The following is a 23,370-nucleotide window of genomic DNA, read 5'->3' as shown; positions in this document are numbered from 1 at the left end:
TGCTTCGAAACAATTTAACCTAGACCTTGGAGTTCTTGCACGCCCTCTTTTGCAAAGAGTTCATGTGGCAGGTGAAGACTGAGGCGATTGCCAACCATACCGAGCCATATAACGAGATACGCTTCGGGCGTAACCTGCTGCTGGCCTGCGATTTGCTTCATAGCGTCTGCGGTGTTGCATGGGTGAACGAAGAACGCCGGAATTCCGGATTGTGGATGGTACTACGAATCATAAGCGATAATGGACGGAATGGCCCGAAGAGTCATTTGCACATACTCCGAAACTAATGCCACCCATGACACCGACATCTTGAAGTTCCTTTCTGTACTGGTCTGGTACCAGATATTGGTAGACTTCGTCTATCCCCAACGGCCCGGGATGATTGGCCCGCCGTAATGTGAAATACAAAACAGGGACTTGGTATGTGGGGGAGAGAATAACGTCATGTTCTATGTGTAAACAGTTGCTAGAGTGGGATGCGCGAATGAGGGCCTCCTGTTGAGATACTGGTCAGATAACACGAAGAATGTACAATGGCACTAATGATTCTCCACGGACAGGATCATCTTCACAAATTTCCACTTGCGGTTCTTCAATATCTACAGATGCGGACAGGGTGTCGTAGTAGGGCGTATTGGTATTGTGAATGCTCCGAGATATCTTCAGAACTGCACCGGTTGCCTAAAAGAAATAGTTAGAAAAGAGTAGGTGTAGAAGCAAACCCAAGAAAGAAAAGGCCCCGCATTCAATTCTGAAACACAGCCATCGATGACCAGATCAATTGTCATTGGACGGATCTTGGAATAACCCCAAAGAAAAGGCAGCCGCTACCTGTTGTACAAATCGGATCGAGGACCATCCCACCCCATCTAAGCTGCCCAACACATGAATGCGATCCAGGAAGGCGCGACAGGCACATTCGAATTCCTCTGGTGTGAGAAGAGGAAAGGCCGATACAACCTTCTGGCTCGAAAGAGAAGATGATGCCATGCGGCTGGTAAAGACGCGGTGTGATTCTACCTCCACTGACCGACAGAGAACATCTGCGGCAGACACTTTTTGCATTGACGTGATCTCTGCTGACTCCTCTCGATGCACACCGATCCGGTTTGCGCTGTCTCAACCCAACGCCGTTCTTGGGCTAAGAATGATCATTTACGAGGCTTATTGTTTGCGGCAGTAGTACGTGCTCATCAATCCAACGAAGAGTCCACAGCACTACTCCGGAGTATTCGGCGAACCCGAACACGGAATCCAGAACTGGCCAAGAGAAAGGACAACAAAAAAGAAAAAGAAAAAGAAAAAAGAAAAAGAAAAAGAAAAAGAAAAAAAAGGGTTTTACTGTGTAGAGAGCGGTAAAGATCGCCAGCATAATGAACAGATCATAGATGCCGATAATGGAGTGGGGGTTTGTGGCTGAGTTCGTGGAAGTCCCCTACGCATGGAGTACTTCGTATGTATGTCCATACGTACCAAATTCAAGTTTCCTCCGGGTTGTATCGGGCATGTATCTATAATGACTGTACAGTACGTAAGCCATATTAACCTGAGCGCTACTGTGTAAGGTAGTACTATGTACTGTACCTAATCAATGTACTCAGTACTGATCGGTTCTATACTCCGTCTCCTCCCTTTCCTTTTCCTCTTCCTCTTCCCTTTTCTTTCTTTTTCTTTCTACCTTCTGGCCATTTATTTGTTTACATATAACAAATATCAAAAGAAACAATGAAGTTCATGGTAATTAGTAGCACTCTAACATTGAATATGTACTATTTTATAATCACCAGATAATTACAATTTTTCCGACGATCATTATTTCTTAACTTTTTCTATGCAATGACCATCATCGTGGCTGAACTGTTTTTTAGGTTTTCCTGTTTGCGGCACGACCAAGATTCATCATAGCCATCCAATCATGCTATCAAGCGCTCCCCTGGCCTAGGCCAGACTACCGGAGGTAGACCAACCTTACTACTAGTAGGTTCTGTGTAGGGCCTACTACTCTGTAGGTGGATAGCGATCTGGATTCTTCTCCCAACTACTCCGTACTATATGCTCCATAGCTGAGATACTAATCCCCACTATTTACTCGAAGGATAGAACTAGTTAGGTGGTTAACCAAACTAACTAAGCAAGACTTCGGAATTCCAAGGTTCATCATTCGATGGATTATTTTCTGCTTTGCCTCTTAGGTGCTTCTGGCTGCATCTCGGCTTCTGTAACAGTCGGCCTGTCCGTGTTCGTTCATGGTGTCGTGTTTCTCCCTCATTACTGCTACTACTTACGGGATATACCCACCGGGTTTACGTTTGTAGGTACAGTACAATGGCCTTGTCAACCTGGCTCGCATCTCAACCTTCGTCGCCCTCCGACCGCGATGATCCGTCAATTCCGTTCCCCACGGGAGCTGTAGCGCCAGTGGGTAACGCATTCGTCATTGTTAGGTGTTTCTTGCATGTTCAACCATGACAATCTTGTCTCTCTCCACTTGGTTATGTATCTTATTTTTCCCTTACTTGTCTCCAGTTTGACTCTGCTCGTATTCCACTTCTTTGTTGGCTTCTCGTTATTTCCTTTTTCCCTCTTTTTTTCCCCCTTCAGGTACATTTCTTCATCTTGTTTCAAGGATAAGCTGTGTTTGTTTTTCATGGTGCTGTTGTTTCACTGCGCCAACCGACCTTGTATAGCCTCTTCGTCCCTCGACATCATCACGTCTTTATCCTGGCCAAATATCTCTTTGCCCACCTTCTCTGGTCGTTAAATATAATCACGAGTCTTTCATTCAACTATCCTCCCACATTCCTACAACAACTTCCACGACCTTGGACCTTCTCATCTCCGCGGCAGGCCACCAACCCTTCCAAGGGAGAATCTGGAAACCTTTCTATCCTTGGTTGACTATCTAAAATTCTTCGAAGCCTGTCCGTCTGGAACAAGCCGTCTTCAGCCGAGATCTGTAGGCAGTGGCATGTGCAGACAATAGCGAGCCGTCGACGTCAGCATCTACAGCATTGAAAGGAGATTGACCCTATAATTCGAAACACTCAGGCGAAAAAGAAAAGAAGAAAGAAAGAAAACCCCCTGGATGCTCTTCTCAAACTATTAACATCTGTGTGGCTGCACATGTCGTGCTTGTATATTCTCTAAGGTATATGCATATATGATTTAATTTGGCAGTATCAGGAGTCTCAGCCTCTACTGGGCATTACTACTGCCCGCAAGTCATGGGAAGTTTCCTCTCTATACAAAGTGGAAACAAACAGCGCCGATCAAACCGGTTGTCAAAGCCACCATCGACTTTCACCTCCCGTTCAGCAAGTTGCCGCTCATCCCATCAAACTTCGGGCGTCGATTCTCCCGTGGCACCCAACCGTGCTCCCTGGCAAGACTCTTCGACTGTTGCCTCCGTTCCTATCAGTTCGCCTGACCCTGAATCCAATGACCGAAGGTCGCAGTCAATCCTCCCGATATCACTGCAGTCTGAGACGCCATGGACGGGCGTCAACAGACCTGGAACGCATCAGCCCTTATCCGGAGAGCCAGATCATGTTCGCCTCCGTCTAGACACTTCCCACTCAGGTGTACCGGGACCTTTGTGCAGGCGAGCTTCTTTTCAGCCATCCAGGCAGTCAAGCACCTTACACAGTGCCCCTCGATCTCCGTCGGTTCAACCAGGACCGCCAAGGAGGTCCTATTCAGTCCATTCAGCTGCGCAGGGTACAAGAAGCGCCATACACCAAAGCAGCCTTGAAGAAGCCGCGTCTTCGAACACCCATTTCATGATAGATAGCCCAGGCTTCTCCTTGATCCGCCGGCGCTCTTTACTCACGCGCCCCGGAATCGCCACGAGACGATCAGTAAGAGGTGTGGCTCAACAATGTCCATCGCCAATCGGACAAGAGCTAGCGTCTTCGCCCAGCTGTACAGACGAGCCGCCTCAGCTATTCCAGTGGCCACTAATAGATTGCGATGATCCTGTTTTGCAACATACTAATCCGCTTGCTGAGGTTCGCCCGCCAACGCCTGGTGACTTCGGATACACCCATTTAGGAGCTCTTAAGCTGGGGTCTTTGCGGGTAGTGAACGGCTCAGCTTCCCCCTGCCCCAGCGACCGAAGCCGACTCAGGCCAAGCAGCCCAACTGAGGAGACTAGCGCCGTACATACAACAGAGCTACGTTGTAGCAGAGATTATTTGACTCAAAATGATCCAGCCAGTATGGCTACATCAAGTTCTTCGGACATGGGTGACCGTCAAAGTAGACCTGAAGGAATCTGGGGCCCTGTGGCCGCCCCAGTGTCGGAGTACACCAGTGACGATGGCCCTAACAGCGAGCATGTGCCGAGTCTCTTCAGAAGTAAGCCGTCTACATCTACCGTACAGATACCACCATTCCCCGACGTCACGAGATACGATGACTTTCCGGCCAGTCCATTTTCTTTTGAGAAATCTCCGATTATCGCAACATCCCATAAGTCCTATGCTAAGGAAGTGGAAGACGAAGCTATATATGTATCTGATGATGAAAACCCCTTGAACTTCATGAGAGACACTTCTCAAGAAGTTTCCCGCCCGAGAAGGATATCGCATTCGTACAGAAAAGTAGATAGCGGCTACAGCTCCGCTGCATCAGTCCGCTCTCTACAAGACAATCGCACTAGGGCTTCTCTTGATTCCCAGGAATCAACACAACGGCCTTCGGGCTATCGCAGGTTTACGCTCGGGGGCAGCAAAGGCACTGAGTTGTGCAATGTAGAGAATCACTTGGAGCTGAGCCAGCAGCTTTCTATGAACCACCATCTAAATCTCCAAGGTCCTAGAGTGAGTCCTAGTGGGGTAACCCGTGGTTGGTCAACAGACAGGGCAACAATGTGCCATGAGGCGCCACAGATATCAGCCAGTGGACGCCTGAGAAGCTTCTCCCTTACTTCGCCACAACACCCTGGTCACACAATATCCCTTCCTCGGTACTGCACACAGCTACGCCGCTCGGAAGATTCCTCTAGTGGGGTCTCGCTTCCTCCGAAGCATATACCAGATACTGCCGCGATTCAAGCGGCTGATGATACTATATCAGACGTACAGATCTATGAAAGTTTCGCAAATCATTATTCAAGACTCAGCTATGACCGTGACACAGGGCTGGAGAATTCAAATCAAAGGAAAATTGACGCTGGTATTAACAGCGACCAGTCTTACATTTTCAACTCATGTCGGTCAAAGTTGGAGAAAAGCATTGTCAAGAAAACTTTGAGTGTGGCGTATGGGCAAAACCCACAAGCTATAGCGGCCAATGCAGATGTTCGGCACCTAGAATCAGAGATGGAGGCACTTGTGGCACCCACATCACAGTACCCAGGAAGGGCTGTGGATGTAGGGTACATGTATACGGAATCCCTGAGAGGTAGAGCAAGAAGCCGAACTCTCGATATTGAACGACGCATGTCAGCAAAACAGCAAAACCAACAAAATATGTACGCGGTAGTATCACCTTTCATCTATCGTTAATCCCTTTCTTTTCGATGTATGTGTGTGTTTATACGGCGTTAATACATTATCAAAGGTTTCACTGTGAGAGGTTCCTAGCTTGCATTTTGGATATACCCGTGTCGACGACCTTTTGTTACTAAAGCACAATTGTTCCACTCAAGTTCCATCTTTCCTACTACTGATTTCAATGGGCGGTCAAGCCACTCTTTTCTTTTCCTTTTCTTCTTTTATCTTTATCCTTCTCTTTGTTCCTTTCTCTTCGTTGCCCTTCTCTGCTATTATGGAGGGGAATACACATGAACTATGCGGGCCATATTTACCAACCCCTTTTTTTTGCTTGGCTTTTTTTTATATTCTTTCCTCTTTCGCTCTCTTTCTCTCTGTAGATACACATCACGATGCAAGAGAGGCTGTAAGTGTGAGCTTTGAAGTAAATAACTTGGGGCAATATAGCAGCGAAGCGATGTTTAGCAACCACTTACTGCACCAGTGCACTGCATAAGTCAGACACCCTGAAGGTAGCGTTTGGCAATTCACATTGTAAATGGTGTAGATCGAGAAGAAAGATATAAATCTAGCCTTAGGGACCCAATGGCCTGGTAAGATAGAGGCGAATATGCAATTTGAGCATTTATAGATATATTTAGCAGACTACATTATCTATCTGCCCGGAAGTGTCTCATCATGAATAGGCCTGTTGTGAGTAACAATGGCGCCACTATCTGAGACGAAGTTATACCCCAAACTGTATGGATGCTAATATGGCAGTAATAATACCACCGCGTGTATGCACATCGGCCCTAATCATTTGCAAGAAGCAAGGCGGTTTACACTAATGGCATACCGTCGAAGTATTGGCTTTCCTCGGGTTATTTCATTGATTTACGTCATAAGTACTCTGTACAAGATGAAGCAATAACTCCAGGTTAAAAGTAGGTCAAATCTTCATTAAACAGTCATAATTTGTCTATAATACAAGTCATACAACAACGAGGAGACATGCAATTCCATGACCCGCAAAACTCCTTAGGACTCAAACCCGCCGTAGCATGTCAACTAAACATGCTCAGTCAACCGTCTTCAACGCCTCGTATAGGCCTTCCCAAATTCATAATGGAGTTATATCATAGATTCGGTGTTGAAATCGCACGAGCGCAATAGTTGGCAATTCACTCGACGCGAATTTTCTTTAAGGTTGGGGCAGGTTCCTTTGGGATAATAACGGAAAGGATCCCATCTTTCAGAGTAGCCTTGACTGTATCTTGATCTACTCTTGTCGGGAAAGTAAAGGCTCGGTGGAACTCGCCAACTGGGCGCTCGGCGATCCAATATTTGTAGTGCGATTTGGTCTGCTCTTGGGTGGTCGCCTGCTTTGAAGATTTGGTAGATGAACTGGCAGATGCTGTGTCGCTTGCTTCTTCATCTTCATCTTCAACTGTTGGCTGGAGTGACTTGACAGAAGAGGCGTCATTGAGAACTTCGGCCTGCTCTTTGGTATTGGATGTGCTGTCGCTGTAGTTGCGCTCGACGCAGCCCTTTATGACCAGTGTATGAGGGTCGGTGAACTCGATATCGAGGCTGCTTTGATTTACGCCAGGTAGCTCTCCATTAAGGTGGTAACTGTTGTTTATTTCATAGACATCAAAGCGAGGCGTCAAAGAGCGAACAGGTGTAGTCCTCCGCTTTGGGCGGCATGCTCGGTGGACATCATAGTCATCAAGTAAATGGAACAAAGGAGCGAAGTCGCCGGAGATGTTGGGGAAGAACGCCATAGCTTGAAGTAAGATGCGTTATAATTGAGGGTTTGGTAGTATACTATCGGAAGTGATGCTGAGACTCTTAGGAGAGTCAAGTCCAGAATTGTAAATATTGATGTATTTCGTGCTATCTGAGAGACAATGGGTAAATAATACAACTTGCCTGTCCATTTTTATACTCAAAATATTTTATTCTAGAAGTAACTATCATATCTTATTTGGTTGTACGTATAAGCAGACTGAATGCTCTGGGGGAGACTAGTATATTCTCTGGAGATTACCAGATGGCTCTGGAGGCTTCGCTATACTTACGAGAAGTTGCCCGAACCTTCCGTAACCGCCAAAGATGGATCACATGACACCATACCTCAGGAAACACTAGGAGCCCAAAATGCCCGTCTGGATAAGTGATAATTAACTAGATGTGGGCGACTCTAATTCCTGATATTGTCTGCACTTGTACGTTACCTAACCTCGTCGTTTTTCCTTTATCTTTCAAGTTTATGTATTCACATATTATTCTACTTAGCTTACTTATGCTTTCTTGCTTTCTATTCCATTCCCTCCTTCCCTTCTTGTTTTTTTCTTTTTTTGCTCCTTCTTTCCTCTCTGTCGCTTGGGACCAATTTTTGACTGCGGATAGTGCTTGATCATCCAGGTTACTGGATATTGCGAATTCCAGGGGAGGAATACATTTCAAGCTGCCTATGCCCTTTGCGCAGTAAATACTCAATAGCATTGAAATCCTTCTTGTTAACGGTGATGTATTTTTGAAATTCCGTCCTGTGTCATGTCATGAGCAACTCCTCCATGTAACGTTTAGCGGAGTTAGAACACTATTACCACCGAAGCAGGGACATACCTAGCGTAAGTCTTAAAATTACTTCTCGTCTCCTGGGCCGGGGTAGGACACCGTATTAGTCTAGATGTATGTTTATTAAAATGATAATTCAGAGAGGTCTGTTGCTCACTAAGGGTTTCTTTCGAATCTCTCTCAAACATTTCCGATAGAGAGACAAGACCTCTCTCTGAAGACCTGATAATCGAGCCATGACGTTTTCGCACGATGTCACCAAAAGGCAATGTGTGCTGTGTAATTTGCTCAGCGCATCATTGGGCGGATTGTTTCGGAGATGGATAAGGGAAGGTCACTAGGTAAGCCGCGACACGGAACATAGTGAGTATTGTGCTAGCGCCAGCCTCCGGTCCCCGCCAGTCTGGGGGAGGAGCGAGCGGGTATCTCCTTTTCCCGGCCGAGAGACAGATAAGATAGCCCATAGGTATGCACATACATACACATAATATGTACGATTTAAGTGAAATCAGAACATGAAAGTCCTATGTCGGGGCCATTCAAATAGTAGGGTCTATCCTCCTGTCATTTTCCGCTCTTCTCCATGGAGTCAAACACTGATATGAAAATGACTACCTTCTCTGTAAGTATTCATACATTACGCCCATACCCATATCAATACCCAGATTAACATCTGGGGTTGTCACGCATATACCATGTCTCATGTCACTGGCACGAAGAAATAGCCATTAACCCTGGTTATCCAGCCATGTTACCTAATCCTATTCTCTGTATCATCTTTATTCCCACCAAGTAGGCTGACAGTTTCCCCCCCTCGCCCATGTAGCGTCTCATCCGCTTTCTAGCTACAGATGGTCACATTTACTATGGTGATGCCATTATGCCCACTGGTGTCAGTGACATTGGGAAAGCGACTAGGGCACAGGTGATTCAGGGGAATATTTTTGGCCAGCATCAAGTCACAAACCAAGTGGCTGAGGTTAAAACGCTCCTCGCACCATTGGCGAGGGAGGACGTTGCAACGGTGCGCTGTTTGGGACTGAACTATGAGCAGCATGCGAGAGAATCCAACCTCCCCATCCCCAAGTATCCGGTCCTCTTCTACAAGCCCATCACAGCCATTACTGGTCCGCATGATGATATCCCCGTATGCTCTATGGCGCAAGATGGGGAGGGGCTGGACTATGAATGTGAGTTAGTTCTTGTCATTGGCAAAGAAGCCAAGAATATTCCTGAGGAGCATGCTTTGGATTATGTACTCGGGTATGCTGTAGGAAACGATATTTCCCATCGTGATTGGCAGCTCAAACGTGGCGGAGGACAATGGGGGTTGGGCAAAGGCTTCGATGGTTGGGCACCTTTTGGACCAGGCATCGTCTCTTCAAAGCTGATCCGCAATCCCAACGCCTTAAATATCTCAACTAAGGTCAACGGTCGAACGGTCCAGTCATCATCAACTAAAGATATGATATTTGGGGTCGCCAAGATGGTGTCATTTCTCTCCCAAGGCACCACTCTACTGCCTGGTGACCTAATTTTCACCGGAACGTAAGTTGTATCTCCCTTCTACATCATTACTTCATCTTTCATTTCTGCTCCCCAAAGAAGGACTACCCACTTACATGTCCCTTTATAGGCCACAGGGTGTTGGGATGGGCCAGAAACCTGCAGCTTGGCTTACAAATGGCGATCAGGTTGAGGTCTCTCTGGAAGATGTGGGTTCGTGCGTTAACCGAGTCGCCTTTGAAAAGCCATCATCTAAGCTATGAAAGAGACCGTTTAGAATTAGATGAATCTTTAGCAGGTACTACAAGACTGGAAAGATTTGCCTTGTCTGCCGTGGAAACATGATCGCTATGGATTCTCTCTGCCAATAAGAAAATTTATTTAGTCGTGGAATTGTAAGACCTTGCTAGTTAATGCTTGCCGATGACCAACGCTATACCTAGTTGACTTGAGCTCCATACCCCCTGATAGACTCAGCGAACGCCCAGCTCTGGGCCTCGATCACCTGATCTTCCTTGATCTCAATTCCCTCCGCTGTGATTACTGCAATTGAATACTTATCCAGACTTCGTGCATCTCGATACCACAGAACCTTAAGGCATTCCCTCAAAGCCGCTTCTGCCTCGCCCTTACTGATCTCCTCGAGGGGCTTCTCTTCAGGGAACAGCCGACGCAAGATGGGGATAGCAAGGTGCGCACCAAACCCGGTTGCGAGATGTGGAGCTGAATATGTAGTACCGAGAAGGTCGGCCGAGCTGAGGAAGGGTTTCTTGTCTTCATCAAATCCCGCGACGAGAATGTGATTCCAGAGCGGGTTGAATTCAGAGCGACGTTTATAAAGGACCTTGGAAAGGTATGTATGGAGGTTTTTGGCGTTCAGCATATTACCGTGTGTCGAATAGTTTTCTCGAATGTCAATAGATTCCAGAAGCCGATCGATGTATTGCATATCTGATACATCGCCGCTGAAGCCGACCACGGCAGAGTCACCGAACGCGCGCAGGCGTTTAACATCGGTGAACCGAGCGAGAGATCCGTACGACGCTGGAAAATGTCAATATTTTCACTACGAGCTTCCCACATGACATCAAAGGCCTGCGACCATACCCAAGTTATCAGCAGCGATCGCCACACCACCGTTAAACTTGACCGCTAATACTGACGTCCCAGTCACAGCAGGAGACTGGGTGTGAGTTTTGGGGCCAGTGGTCTGAAGGTATGAGGAGTTGTAAGGCCCGTAGATATCATCTCTAGGCTTGAGGAAGACAGTTAGAGACGTCAGAGCACTCATGTAATAGAGCACTTACCCGACCCCAGACTTCAGGATAGTGATTCATGGTGAAAGGTGGGAAATTATGATCTATAGAACAATGTAGTGACTGGAGATATTAAAAAGTTGATTCAAAGTAGAAGGCTTGGTTAGATTCGATTTGACAGCTGGAAGAGTTGAGTTGGTAAATTGGGTAATAAGCACTCAGTTGAAGCTAGGCAGTAAGAGCTGACGGAGCTCGTTGTTACGTTAGCAACACCCACGGGCGGCGCGCTTATCGGAACCGGTACTCCGTACTGTCCACGCGCTTAGCGAGTCTCTCTGCAGCCCATCAATACCTCCCTACCTCACTAGACGCAACTTCCTCTGCACCTCAATTGTCGCATCTTTTTACAGCCCAGTTAAGCAATAATTCTACAATTCTTTGTCTTTGGATGTAGCAAGAAACAGATTATAGGCCGGACTTGATACTGTTACTCCTTTGTCGAACTATACAGTTGTATTCAGAGTACTCATGGATTAAGATGGGGTCAAAGAAAACCCCTCTTGCGTTTTGTGTATAGCACATTTTATCAGTAATATGAATTTATTTTTTCCGGTGTTAATAATTGTCCTTTAGGCACTGTGCGCAACAACCTTCATGAAGAGCTCCCAATGGGCAAGGTCTGACCATGTTCATGAAGAGTTAACATGGTCTCGCTCGTGAACTGGAGGTTGACCTCACACCATCACAATCGGCAGTTGTGGCGGCAACAAACTCAATTGTCTCTCTTTGGTCTGCACTCCACTGCTCTTCGGCTTTCTGGTGAAACTTTTTCTGTGACTTGAATAGTTCTTCTTTGAAACCCCATCTCGGTAGACCCGAAACGTTCCATACTTCAGGCGGCAAGGAGGTAAAATATTGCATCTGATCATCAATACCCGCATGCTCCATCAATTTTTTGAGTAAGCTGGGGTTCTTTAAGGATGCTGAGAAAGCTAACTTTTCGTTGAAATGAACTCCTTGTTTCTTCAACGATAGGAAATGGGCGAATTTTGCATTCACATTGGAATTGGGTGAGCCAGGAGGTGATAGAGGAATATCTAAATTCGGAACCGGTGGTAATGTTAAGTCATGAATAAGTGTACGGGAGTTGGACAAGCGGGATCGCTCGCTGAAGTGCGGTTCTGGCTTTGCTTCTTCATGTGATGGCCCAACAATAGGACCACTGGGCTCTCGGCTGGTAGCCGTCTCTGGAAAATTTGGGCATTTATCAGGCACTAGAGGCGATGTACGATTAGACGTGAGCAACTGAAAGGATGAGTGTGAAACATACCCGCATATGCTGATTTCAATACTTGAACTGGCTGCCCCTTATTTATGCACTGAACGGCTTAGCCTCAAATATATGTACACATCGAGGTTGTGTATATCACCTTTGTTGCTGAGGGGGCCTTCTTCGCAGTCTCGTCCTCGCTGCTGCTTTCATACGCTCCAAGGCCTAACATGACTGCAAGTCTGAGGTCGGATGAGTTGTCTGAGTGGGCGCTCTCTCGTTTCGCAAGCTATAGAGTATGGTTAAGATTGAACTCTCTACCGTTAAATGTCAGTCAAAGCAGCAGCCACAAGTCTGAGACTGGATTGGCTTCAATCGTTTCAATACAAACGTACTGCACTGTTTTGCTTGCAGTAGAAAGACAGTTCAAGTACTAGTGGAGAAGGGAGCTGTGAGCTATCAGCTTATATAAGCCGAAGGCAGCTGCACCGCGTCACAGCGATAATACTACTAGTAATAGCTCCACCCAAGAACTACTCATCTTCTTCCCCCGATCGAGATTCATCCAAATCTAGAAGCCATTTGTGTTATCCAAGTTAACGACTCCACGTTACACTCTCCCTGTACTCACCTCGAATTATCTCCTAACCTTGGTCGATACTGAGATACCACTTAGAAGATGATGTCTTTCATGGGTCACCAACCTCAGAGCGAGGCCGTCGGCTACTCCTTCTCTCAGCCAACAAACGCTCCAAACAAAGAACACTCATTTTACCCGTATGTACCCAACTCTTATAAGTAGCCTGGGTGCTGATACTGACCTAACTAGGTACACTGACAACGGTGGCTCGACTTTGGGTATTACAGGTGCTGACTTCGCTATCCTTGCTGGAGACACTCGTTCAGTGGCAGGGTATAATATCAATTCTCGCTATGCTCCCAAGGTTTTCAAAATTGGTGGTGATGACGATACTGGCGAGGGTGCCCATATTATTCTGTCGGTCGTGGGCTTCGCTGCGGATGGCCAAGCACTCAAAGAAAGATTAGATGCAGTGGTGAAGATGTACAAGTATCAGCACGGGAAGCCTATGTCTGTCAGAGCCTGCGCTCAGCGATTGTCGACCATTCTTTACCAAAAACGTTTCTTTCCCTATTATGTGCATGCTATTCTGGCCGGTTTGGATGAAGAGGGCAAAGGAGCGTTGTACAGCTACGATCCGGTAGGCTCATACGAAAGAGAACAGTGCAGAGCAGCCGGATCCGCCGCAAGTTTGATCATGCCATTCTTGGATAACCAAGTCAACTTCAAAAATCAATACATCCCCGGCAGTGGGGACGGGCATGCTCTCGAACCTAAGAAGCCTCAGCCATTACCCAGGGGGACCGTCGAACAGCTCGTGCGTGATGCATTTACCAGCGCTGTAGAGCGACATATCGAAGTTGGAGATGGCTTGCAAATGATGGTTATTACGCAAAACGGGATAGAAGAAATCTACACTCCACTGAAAAAGGACTAGAGGGAGGCTATACTCGACATTGCGTCTCATCAAGTTCATTCCGGTATTTCGTTACTCATGGTATAAAAGCATGGATACGATAATTCTGGTGTAAACCACTTTTTCTTCACCATCATGTCAATTATGTCGAAGCCATTTTCGTTTCCACCTTTAACGCCAGTACCATGGTCAAAAGAGATCTAAAAGAAAAAATAATAGTAGAAAAAAAACTGTACGCGGGCATTAAAAGCGCTCTTTCATGCGTGATGCCACTTTGCGCAAGTTACCATATACCTTGCCCTATTGTAAATTAGTATTTGGATGTCTTGATGACAGATGGGCAGGCTTACCGGTGGGCTTCCGAGAATCAAGCTGACAACAGCTTCTTGTGCAACCAGGATGTTGCGATAGCCACCCAATAGGTGTATTTTTTGATCTGCGAGGACAATCCTAGTACGGGTGGCATTTTCTATTGAGTGCTTAAGTTTGCCGTCTTTGCCCGCAATCCGTCCAATAGCGCGGCTGAGATGTTCTCCATGGAGCGATGCTTTAACATCACGGATCTCAAATGATCGGATATAGAGGTCATCCAATCTGAGTAATGCAATAGCATCGTCAACATCGAACCCAAGTGTAAAGGCTTTGACAAAATCTTCGCCCTTTTGTAGTGCGCCCGTGTCGGTAGTGAATTTAGAAGTACGTAGCTCAACCGCCCTGCTTTTGATATTCATGCGCACCTGTAGCTTGAGGTGCTCAACTAGCGGGGGGTATATTCTACTCCAGGAGGCCTTGAGAGGCGAAAACCTATGTGGAGGAACAGGCACCTTCCGAGTTTCTACTCGATATACAGTATTGGTATCCTTTGCTGGCGTAAAAACTGGCCGACCCTCCTCATCAATGCGCATGTCGGTGTCTAGGGCATTTTCTTCTGCGGAGACAAACACCGGTACGCTTTGCTCCGCTGATGTCTGGGCATCAATTAGAACTTCGTCATCTTGGTCTTAGAAGTTAGTTAAATAGCTGGTGGAGACTTAACATATATAAAACATACCTATAGCAGCCTGAGTGACGGGTGTGCCGGCCGCTGTTGTCTGATCAAGTTTCTTGAGTGCTGTTGGGGCTGGCATTTTGCTTGGGTTGCTGGTAATGATTTTCGGGAACTGTAAAAGGATGGTGGATGTAGTGGGAAATCTAGAGTTTTCGGTTGCAAACAAGACAAACGTATTTAGGCGCGGGTTTATGATTTCATGCAATCTTTGTCCGAGAACCAACGTTAAACACTTCTCGACTTCGAAGTCCACAGGCACACATTTGTCTGTCACATTTCATCGGAGGTCTCGGAAAGCGCTACTAGATTTCTGCTTCAAAATAACTGGAAAGGCCCTTGTTTCACCTCATCATCATACAATTTCCAGCATGTGACGGCAATAATGTCTAGCAATTTTGGACGCAGGTTGTACACCAGCTTCTGGGAAGCAGCGAATCCTTTCCTTGGACGAGGGCTCTGGGCAAGTCGCACACCACATTTTTATGATACAGCAACAAACTCGAACAACATCATATACGACCTTTTGTTCAAAAGACGAACCAAGAACATATCCTCCTTCCCACCCCGAAAGACGACACAAATCACCAGACGATTCGCTTCGGGCAGTTTTCTTGTACTCGGAATATCCCCAAACTCGACTGCGGTAGAGACTGGGACAACTTGTGCGGTAGGCCCTGAAAAGATTATAGCCCATGTTACGCATAGGACCTACAAGTTCGATAGAAGGCTTCTTCACTGCTCATCAAGAAATGCATCACCACCAAGAGGCTCCCGCGCGAGCAAGGATGATCCACCGAAGATAGAGGCACATATGGAATCTCTGAGATACAGCAATGGAAGCTCCTGGGAGAATGTCAAATCTTCTGAATATGAGGTGAACACGAAGAACACAAAGTCAAAGCAGGACATGCCTGGGCTGCAACAGCCAGGGCCATCGACCCGCCATCTGATTGACCGTTTCCCACACATGCCACAATTGCACCGACCCAGCAAAGAGGAGCTATTGGCTGCAGCCAACGGCTTTTGGTCTCGGCTCAAAGTACGATTCAAGTGGTTCTCAATTCGAAGCGTTCGACCTTTTAATCTGGACGAGATAACAGCACTCTTTTCCTGGGTACTTCTAGGGCATGTTGTCTGGGTTGTGTTAGGCACAACTACATTCTTTTCCTTGTTGATCATTGCAATCAATACCGTTTTCGCCCAAGGTATGTTCCAGGTCTGGATGTCCGTGATTCGATTCTCTACTAAGGATATACAGAAACCTTGGCTGGCTGGATAGGTAACTATCTCACGAAATCTTCGGGAGTGAAAGTTGTGTTCGAGTCAGCGATTGTCCCCAAGTGGAGAGATGGCGTGATAACGTTCAAGAATGTCTTTGTCTCCAGGCGACCCGGCCAAGGAACAGGTCATGTTAGTAAAGGCTCGCCTAAAACTGCAGCTGCCGTGGCTGCGGCTGCAGCGCTCAGTGATCAGCCTAACTCGGACATCTTGGATCAACGACACTCATCGGTGGAAGAGGATACGAACTATACGCAATTTGACCTGGCAATCGAGACAGTGAACGTTACACTATCATTCACCAAATGGATCAACGGCAAAGGGCTACTGCGTGATGTCGAGATTCAAGGGATACGGGGCGTTGTTGACCGCAGATATGTTTATTGGTCAGATGATGACCTCGACCCAAAATCCTACCGGCATGAACACAACCCCGGAGACTTTGAGATCGATTCTTTTAAGATGAGCGATGTGCTAGTCACGGTTTACCAGCCAGACAATTTCAGACCTTTTTCTGTTAGTATATTCTCTTGCGATCTGCCACAACTGAGAAAGCAGTGGCTGTTTTATGACTTCATGTCAGCCAATATGATGTCAGGATCTTTTGACAATTCATTGTTCACTATTCATCCACGACAGACTCACAGTTTCACCGGAGCACAGTTAGACAATGGAGTAGGAGAGGACGGCAGAACGAGTCCTTGGAAGAAACATAGCCGGATACGCATCGATGGTTTGAACATCGATCATCTAAACCGCGGAGTACAAGGGCCTTTCTCCTGGATACATGAAGGAACTGTCGACATTGTTGCCGACATCATGTTTCCAGCAGAAAATGACGAAAGCCTAACTAAGGTAATGGCTGACATCTATGATCGACTAGAAGCAACTGTCACATCTACTCAGTACCGTGATACGTTATCGGAAAACCCAACTCAGCCTGGCGAAACTGTTAGTGAGAACAACAGGAGATTTCTCGTCACCGACTTACGACTGCACTTAAACAATGTTAGGGCAGTTGTCCCCTTATTCACACGAGATCTCTCATATATAAACAATGCCCTCATCAGGCCCATTGTGGCATACATCAATTCACGACGTACTTTCATCCCTGTTAATTGCCGCCTTGTCAAGCGAGTTGGTGATTTCGACGGCAGCTGGACTATATTCGATAGCGGCTTAATGGATGATCTTTCGGCAGCGGTAAGTCGACCGTGTCTCTCCGCACAATGTGGAACTCACGCTGATGTCTTGTAGGTGTATGACGCATTCGCACGAGATGTTGTGGATGAGCAAGCACGCAAGCGACGTTTCAAGAAGGTAGGGTTTTGGTCACTCCAATTAGCAGCCCAGGCTATTTTTATGGGTATGGCTGGAAATATAGCATGACCTTGTATTTCTATGTGTGATTCTCTGGCGTTTTAAGATCTGGACAATAAAGGCGTTCGGGGAATTAGAAGCGCCTTGTGATTATCTTCCGAAGCGAGGAATAGACGTCGTGATTCCCTCAGCTCCTGTTTGATATACTCATCGCCTCATCCTTTGGTAGCATTGACGTGGACCTGGGCTCATTCTTTTTTATCTCTTCTCATTGATCTCCGCTTAGCCCCCTTAGCATCCATCCCTTGAACCTGTATACTACGTTTCAAATAGTCTGCTTGACAATATAGAAATGGATTCGAAAGGGTGATAGTTGTCGAAACATACATTAACTAATCCACGGCCATAGGCTGAGTCATGGAACAGTACCACCAAAGCACATTGCACAAATCTTATTAATATGGGGGTTAGATTACATAATATTAACATTGTAACTACATATGTTGTAAGGTGAATATAACTGCCCAATTATTCACCATGTTACTGTTTTGGGAAGTATATCCACAATAGCATACTCTGTAAATACAGTGAGTATACAGAGCAAAAGACAAATGAATGGGGAACAAAGAAGTGAATAAGAAGATCCGGATAAGGCATTAGTTGCATACTCTGTAGGACTTAGTTCTAATTAATAACACCATGTACTTACTTACTGCTAAGTAGTTAGTATGTGGGGCAAACTAAACAATGTATGTATGTACTGTACTAGAGCTACTAGTACGTCGCACTCCTCCTTTTCCGCACTCTGTGTTTCCTATAGTAGTCTGTATGTGTATATCATATACAGTATTAGTACAGACACATCTTCCCCCTCCACTCACATTCTAATCTGGCACTTTATCTACCATCTATGCCTATGTACTTTCTGTGTATGTGTATTTTTATCATTCAGTAGTATGCACTTGATACTTATCCACTACATAGAGTAGACAGCCATGCATATCTACCCAGTTTGTACTACTATAATTTGGTGCCGTAAGTTATTTCCAACTACCTACTATTCGTATACCTATTATTATTTCCCTTGGTCACGGTAACCTACATTACCTGGTAATAATAAATAGGTACTAAGGACAGTTAAGTAGTAATAGGAATACTACTACTATCTTACCCCTGAGCCGACACCCATAACCCACTCAATTACCCGCTCGAGTCCAGCACCCACTCGTGGTCCGCTTTTCCAATTCGAGCTCCGACTCCTACACAATCTGCTATGTAACAACTTCGGCGGCAGGGCAGCAGCAACACTTCAACAACCTCAACCAGCTCTTCGCAGGGCCTCCAAGGCCACATTCAGCAAGACATCGGTTGCTTACACATTCAACATTGACCGGCGATTCCACTTCATTGCCCGTGACCATCTGCTACCACGATCGTACGCTGCTGAGGCTGTGGTCATTGCTCTCCGTAAATCTCCTTCACTACCCTGTATACAAGCAATCACCTCCAGTCACCCCACCAATTCACCACTAACCCATCGCAAAGTCCTCTGTCGCGGAGGTTAGTTGGTTGCACTTTTGTTCTTTCAAAACGCTCGATCAGTTATTAAATAACTCATGCGACGTTCCTGGTGCCTCCATCCGGTGCCACACAAGTCTCAGTGAGCGCATTTGGAAGTTTGCTGTTGAATAGGCCTGACCAGCATGATCGGAACATGATTGAACAAACAATGCCCACTAAATCTCGACAATCTTCATACGCAATGGAAGCCAACCAATCTTCAACACCTTCACCTATATCATCTGCCTCGGCGCCTGGGGAGCGATCCGGGCAGCGCATCATGCCCCGCACTTCTTCAATTGACTCTGCGATATCATCTCTCTCTTCCGCCTCACAGTCCCATAAGTCTTCATTTGATGCTACAGCTTTGAGCCAAGCTGATATTGGGAATCTCATCGCCACTGCAGGGTCTGCCGAGGCAGTAATCAAACATCTTTTGAAGGAAAAGCATCATGCAGCATCTCAGAATTCACAACTTTGGAGACTGGTTGATAAACAAAGAACACTTATCCTTGGGTTAAACAAAGATCTTGAACGTGCTTTGAAAGAGAAAGAGCGATATAGGAAGAAGTTCAAGGAGTTGCAGAGCCCTGCACCAATTTTACCACCTAACAATGAGCTTCACTTCCAGCATAAAGCCATCGAAAGTGAAGATAAATCTCTTGGACAGAGGAATTCCGAGCAAGGGAAATCGCAGTATCAAGGTGTGTCACCACATAGCCCCAGTTCTATCGGGCGGAACCTATCATCTAGCACTATCCGGTCGCAGAACGTGGCTGTACAGGATTTATCGGAAAACCTGATTAAGGAGTGTTCTACGGGTCATACAGGGAGACTGGATCGGCGATTAGGCTCGCAACCTCCCCCGCCATCAGTGTATCCTCAACAAGAATTAGCGGCTGCGAGCCCAAGTTCTTTGGCAAGCTCCAGCTCCCCTGTTAACGATACTGTACCAGGTGAAGATAAACAGCAAAGAGTCCCACATCCTGTGCGTAAACCTCCACCTGCGCCCTTGAATCTCGTCCAAGGCGAACGCACTTTATTGGGCAACCCAGACATCTACGACTCTGAATCTGAGTATGAAGATATTTTGGCAGTTGATGAATTACCCGTAGAACGGGGACGAAGAAAAACACGCGATGACGATGATCGTGAACGTGAAGCTGCCCTGGCACGCGAAAATATTACGCTTAGTTCTTCGAGAAACGAATCTTCTCATTCAACGAAGGCAGCTCCAATCACTGATTCATCTGAATATTTAACAACTCCTTTAAGTCCTCGTATGACTCTCGGCGATCATCCTGTTATCATGGCGCCGAAGAGCCCTGGCTTGCCTGTCAGCCCAAGGCCTGAAGATCGCCCACCCAACTCCCCTTTGCCTCGGTTGCCCAGAGACATGGCCAACAACATGGCTTCCCAACCGATAGCCACAGAAAGTGGCCTTTCGGGATTAGCTCTATCACCTCATGTCAGCAAGTATCAGGCCCCCTTTAGCGCTACACATTCACACATGCCAGTCGACGTAGCCAGTCGATCTATCCCCTCGATCGACGCCACTGTTAGAGCCGATAGCACTAGGTCCACAGTGTCAAACTCCGATGGTATTTATCGGGGATTGGTTTCAGAAGACTACCCAGGCTTTCTATTACCTCCAAATGCTCTGCCTTTGGTGCTAGTTAAAGTGTCGTCATCACGACTTCGCCCCTCGCGAAACAGCTACTTAGCGTCTAGGCCTTCGGAAGAGGAGCCTGTTTTTACACTGAGCGTCCTTTCGCGTTCTGAAAACTTGGAGCTCTGGCGTGTTGAAAAGGTCATTGCGGCACTCCCACAACTTGATCAGCAAGTAAAACAGTTATCTAGCTACGGGGGGAAGCTACCAGACAGATCAATATTCAGCGGGCATTCCCCAGCCAAGGTGGATGCGAGGCGAGCCGCATTAAATGCATACTTCGAAGCACTTCTCGATACACCAATGGATGAAAAAGCGGCTCTGGTTATATGCCAGTTCCTCACATCCGATGCTATTGAGCCAAGGGATGATGAAACCAGTTTGCTAAAAGGTAGTCAACACATGAGCTCCGAAATACTACGTGGTCCAGATGGTAAGCCCAGAAAAGAGGGCTATTTAACAAAAAGAGGCAAGAATTTTGGCGGTTGGAAGGCTCGGTACTTTGTTCTCCATGGACCCGAGCTGAAATACCTTGAATCGCCAGGTGGTCCTCACCTTGGAACTATCAAAATTTACAATGCCCAGATTGGCAAGCAGTCGCAGGGCACAAATGGTCAAAATAATAACCCGCCTGCACGAGGTGAAGAGGACTCCGACAATCAATATCGCCACGCGTTTCTAATTTTAGAACCCAAGAAAAAGGATTCATCAGCTCTTGTGCGACATGTTTTGTGCGCAGAAAGCGACGAAGAGAGGGATTCTTGGGTAGAGGCACTCTTGGAATATGTAGAAGGGCAATCCGAGAACGAAGCATCGAATAGTGGATCCTCAAAGGGTCAGGTCTCTGGTACACACCCTGCTAACACAACGGTTAACCTCAAAATGCCCCCGAATGGAAACAAGAACAACAGAACAACCGATAGTTCGGATCTTGAAGGCCTCGATATAGTTCAAGGATTTAGTTACGAGGATGCTATCCCTGCCGAACCGCCAGTTTTCGGACCACCTTACGAACAACAGGCACTTATGTCACCCACTTTTCCTCAAATGTCACCAACCGACCCTACAGATGCAACCCAAGCAACGAACCAGGTGCCGGACACTGGCCAGCTCTCATCTAGAATCATATCTGGACCCACAAATGGAGCTATTATCCAGGACGCGGGGGCTTGGGGAAATAAGTCGGCAACTAGTACCAAGGAAAAAAAACGTAGCATCTGGGGATTCCGCACGAGATCGTCAGTCGACCTTGCCTCACAACTGCAAGCCAGTTATGACTCCCCATCGGTTCAACCGCATAATCTTACCTCCGGCGAAAGAAGGGACCTTGTCAGGCCAGTCTTTGGCATCCCATTGGCGGAGGCGGTGCAGTTCTGTGCGCCGCGGGGTATCGACGTTGATTTACCTGCTGTAGTCTACCGTTGCATCGAGTACCTCACGGCCAAGGGTGCAGAATCAGAGGAAGGGATATTTCGATTAAGTGGGTCAAACATCGTTGTCAAGGCGCTCAAAGAAAGGTTCAATACTGAAGGGGATGTGGACTTCCTCGCCGGTGATCAATATTACGATGTACATGCTGTGGCCTCCCTTTTCAAGCAATATCTGCGAGAGTTACCCACGACTGTTCTCACTCGCGAACTTCATATCAAGTTTCTGCGTGTTCTTGGTAAGCACGGATATTGATCTAGAGTGATGTTTGTGAATCTTAATGCTAATAGTCTTCGCTCCAGAGCTTAATGAAAGACAGACTAAGATCGCGGCATTCAACTCGCTTGTCCACAGACTTCCGAGACCAAACTTGGCTTTACTGCGAGCATTGGTCCAGTTTTTGATTGTTATCGTGAACAACTCTGATGTCAATAAAATGACAGTCAGAAATGTTGGCATAGTTTTTGCTCCAACACTAAACATTCCAGCACCTGTGTTCTCGATGTTTCTTACTGAATTTGAGCGAATCTTTGAAGACCTGCTAGGAACGCGTTCAGACCTTGAGGATCCCATCATAGATAGTCCTACGTCTCCTGAGATCTCTCATTTTGCGCCAAGCCAAATGCTGACAGAGATGCCGAGTTTACATACTCAAACAACTTTCCGTAAACAGGGAGATCCTCGTGACCGTGATGAATGCATAACACACCAATCGAGCTACGACCAGTCATCTAGCAACTTCCTGGAAAGTAATAACGAGGAACATACCACTCCACCCACAACGAGCAAGATGTTGACACCAAATCCTGAAACTTCGCGTTCCATCAAATCGAAAAGAAGAGAAAGCTCTCTACTATTTATGGAGGTTAATCATCTTAACTCTCCTTTTGCTTCTGCGCACGATAATGATGGTGAGTAAATTCAACTATTCCTTGCTAAAGTCACGAGCCTGACGATTACTAGCCTGATCATCTTGCACCTTGTGCGTTCACCCCCTGCACTGAGGGGAATCTGAGCGGTCCACAATAACGTATATGTTCTGCTTTTATCCCCCCCCCCCCCCCCCCGCACAATCGCCTCAGCTTGTCGTTGATCTTGCACATGGACATTGCTTCAACAATCAAGGCCATCATGATTTGAACGAACTTGAAATGACTCGAACATACAGCTCTGACCAGATTCAGCCAAGCGCCAAAGGGTGAACATCTAATACTAATGATAATCGCCAGAGATGGCTCTTACTTTTTTCAATTTCACCTTACCTGCATTACCTACATTTTTGTTTGAACTTTGTCTCACACTAGACAGTCCTTATTTTAAACGGCAGCTACCTTTTGGTCGTACTCAATGCAGGGATGGGCGGTGGTATACCTCTATTGGTTATGACAGGACTTGCACAGACCTTCTGCAAGCTGCTTAAATCGTGTTCTTGTCCTCTTTGTCCTTACCCCTCTCCATCATCTCTTTATACCTGGTCCC

At 46.6% G+C, this 23,370-nt stretch overlaps 9 protein-coding genes across 9 annotated transcripts; 4 read left to right on the top strand and 5 right to left on the bottom strand.

Annotated features, from left to right (window-relative positions):
- Positions 1-14: 14 nt before the first annotated feature.
- On the bottom strand, positions 15-1,065 carry ANOM_005822 (ATG3/ATG10 family protein; the record flags this gene model as incomplete). The annotated part of the gene is made up of 4 exons (XM_015551079.1): positions 15-221; positions 277-495; positions 559-681; positions 832-1,065. 4 exons carry the CDS (start codon positions 1,063-1,065, stop codon positions 15-17), a joined length of 783 nt encoding a protein of 260 aa, XP_015406972.1.
- Positions 1,066-3,224: 2,159 nt separating this feature from the next.
- On the top strand, positions 3,225-5,507 carry ANOM_005821 (uncharacterized protein; the record flags this gene model as incomplete). The annotated part of the gene is made up of 1 exon (XM_015551078.1): positions 3,225-5,507. One exon carries the CDS (start codon positions 3,225-3,227, stop codon positions 5,505-5,507), a length of 2,283 nt encoding a protein of 760 aa, XP_015406975.1.
- Positions 5,508-6,658: 1,151 nt separating this feature from the next.
- On the bottom strand, positions 6,659-7,261 carry ANOM_005820 (Hsp20/alpha crystallin family protein; the record flags this gene model as incomplete). The annotated part of the gene is made up of 1 exon (XM_015551077.1): positions 6,659-7,261. The coding sequence occupies one exon, from the start codon at positions 7,259-7,261 to the stop codon at positions 6,659-6,661; it is 603 nt and encodes a 200-aa protein (XP_015406974.1).
- Positions 7,262-8,643: 1,382 nt separating this feature from the next.
- ANOM_005819 (fumarylacetoacetate hydrolase family protein) lies at positions 8,644-9,829 on the top strand (the record flags this gene model as incomplete). The annotated part of the gene is made up of 3 exons (XM_015551076.1): positions 8,644-8,682; positions 8,887-9,608; positions 9,697-9,829. 3 exons carry the CDS (start codon positions 8,644-8,646, stop codon positions 9,827-9,829), a joined length of 894 nt encoding a protein of 297 aa, XP_015406984.1.
- A 70-nt stretch (positions 9,830-9,899) lies between these two features.
- pre4 (proteasome core particle subunit beta 7) lies at positions 9,900-10,955 on the bottom strand. The gene is made up of 3 exons (XM_015551075.1): positions 10,874-10,955; positions 10,674-10,821; positions 9,900-10,610 (listed from the first exon to the last, which is right to left on the bottom strand). The coding sequence occupies exons 1-3, from the start codon at positions 10,901-10,903 to the stop codon at positions 10,006-10,008; spliced, it is 783 nt and encodes a 260-aa protein (XP_015406985.1). The 5' UTR covers positions 10,904-10,955; the 3' UTR covers positions 9,900-10,005.
- Positions 10,956-11,521: 566 nt separating this feature from the next.
- ANOM_005817 (HCNGP domain-containing protein) lies at positions 11,522-12,381 on the bottom strand (the record flags this gene model as incomplete). Its single annotated transcript, XM_015551074.1, has 3 exons — positions 12,253-12,381; positions 12,153-12,201; positions 11,522-12,096 (listed from the first exon to the last, which is right to left on the bottom strand). The coding sequence occupies exons 1-3, from the start codon at positions 12,322-12,324 to the stop codon at positions 11,522-11,524; spliced, it is 696 nt and encodes a 231-aa protein (XP_015406976.1). The 5' UTR covers positions 12,325-12,381.
- A 265-nt stretch (positions 12,382-12,646) lies between these two features.
- Positions 12,647-13,795, top strand: prs3 (proteasome core particle subunit beta 6). Its single transcript, XM_015551073.1, has 2 exons — positions 12,647-12,869; positions 12,922-13,795. The coding sequence occupies exons 1-2, from the start codon at positions 12,772-12,774 to the stop codon at positions 13,607-13,609; spliced, it is 786 nt and encodes a 261-aa protein (XP_015406977.1). The 5' UTR covers positions 12,647-12,771; the 3' UTR covers positions 13,610-13,795.
- ANOM_005815 (pre-rRNA-processing protein PNO1) lies at positions 13,622-15,478 on the bottom strand (the record flags this gene model as incomplete). Its single annotated transcript, XM_015551072.1, has 5 exons — positions 13,622-13,888; positions 13,939-14,582; positions 14,640-14,748; positions 15,177-15,274; positions 15,349-15,478. Coding segments are annotated over 5 exons (960 nt in total), but the record flags the coding sequence as incomplete, so codon positions are not given.
- ANOM_005814 (GTPase-activating protein BEM3) lies at positions 15,448-22,810 on the top strand (the record flags this gene model as incomplete). Its single annotated transcript, XM_015551071.1, has 6 exons — positions 15,448-15,841; positions 15,895-17,117; positions 17,172-17,280; positions 18,453-18,794; positions 18,896-22,129; positions 22,194-22,810. 6 exons carry the CDS (start codon positions 15,448-15,450, stop codon positions 22,808-22,810), a joined length of 5,919 nt encoding a protein of 1,972 aa, XP_015406979.1.
- Positions 22,811-23,370: the final 560 nt, after the last annotated feature.

Source organism: Aspergillus nomiae, assembly GCF_001204775.2.
Source record: "Aspergillus nomiae NRRL 13137 chromosome Unknown contig00130, whole genome shotgun sequence".
Taxonomy (NCBI): domain Eukaryota; kingdom Fungi; phylum Ascomycota; class Eurotiomycetes; order Eurotiales; family Aspergillaceae; genus Aspergillus; species Aspergillus nomiae.
The sequence above is the reverse complement of the archived record's forward strand: the minus strand, read 5'-3'. Positions and strand labels throughout refer to the sequence as shown.

Coding starts and splice junctions, on each gene's coding strand:
- pre4 (XM_015551075.1), bottom strand. CDS start 10,903: ATGAATCACTATCCTGAAGTCTGGGGTCGG. Junction 10,822..10,873: donor ATCCTGAAGTCTGGGGTCGG/GTAAGTGCTCTA, acceptor GTCTTCCTCAAG/CCTAGAGATGATATCTACGG. Junction 10,611..10,673: donor GATCGCTGCTGATAACTTGG/GTATGGTCGCAG, acceptor GACATTTTCCAG/CGTCGTACGGATCTCTCGCT.
- prs3 (XM_015551073.1), top strand. CDS start 12,772: ATGATGTCTTTCATGGGTCACCAACCTCAGAGCGAGGCCGTCGGCTAC. Junction 12,870..12,921: donor AAAGAACACTCATTTTACCC/GTATGTACCCAA, acceptor TGACCTAACTAG/GTACACTGACAACGGTGGCT.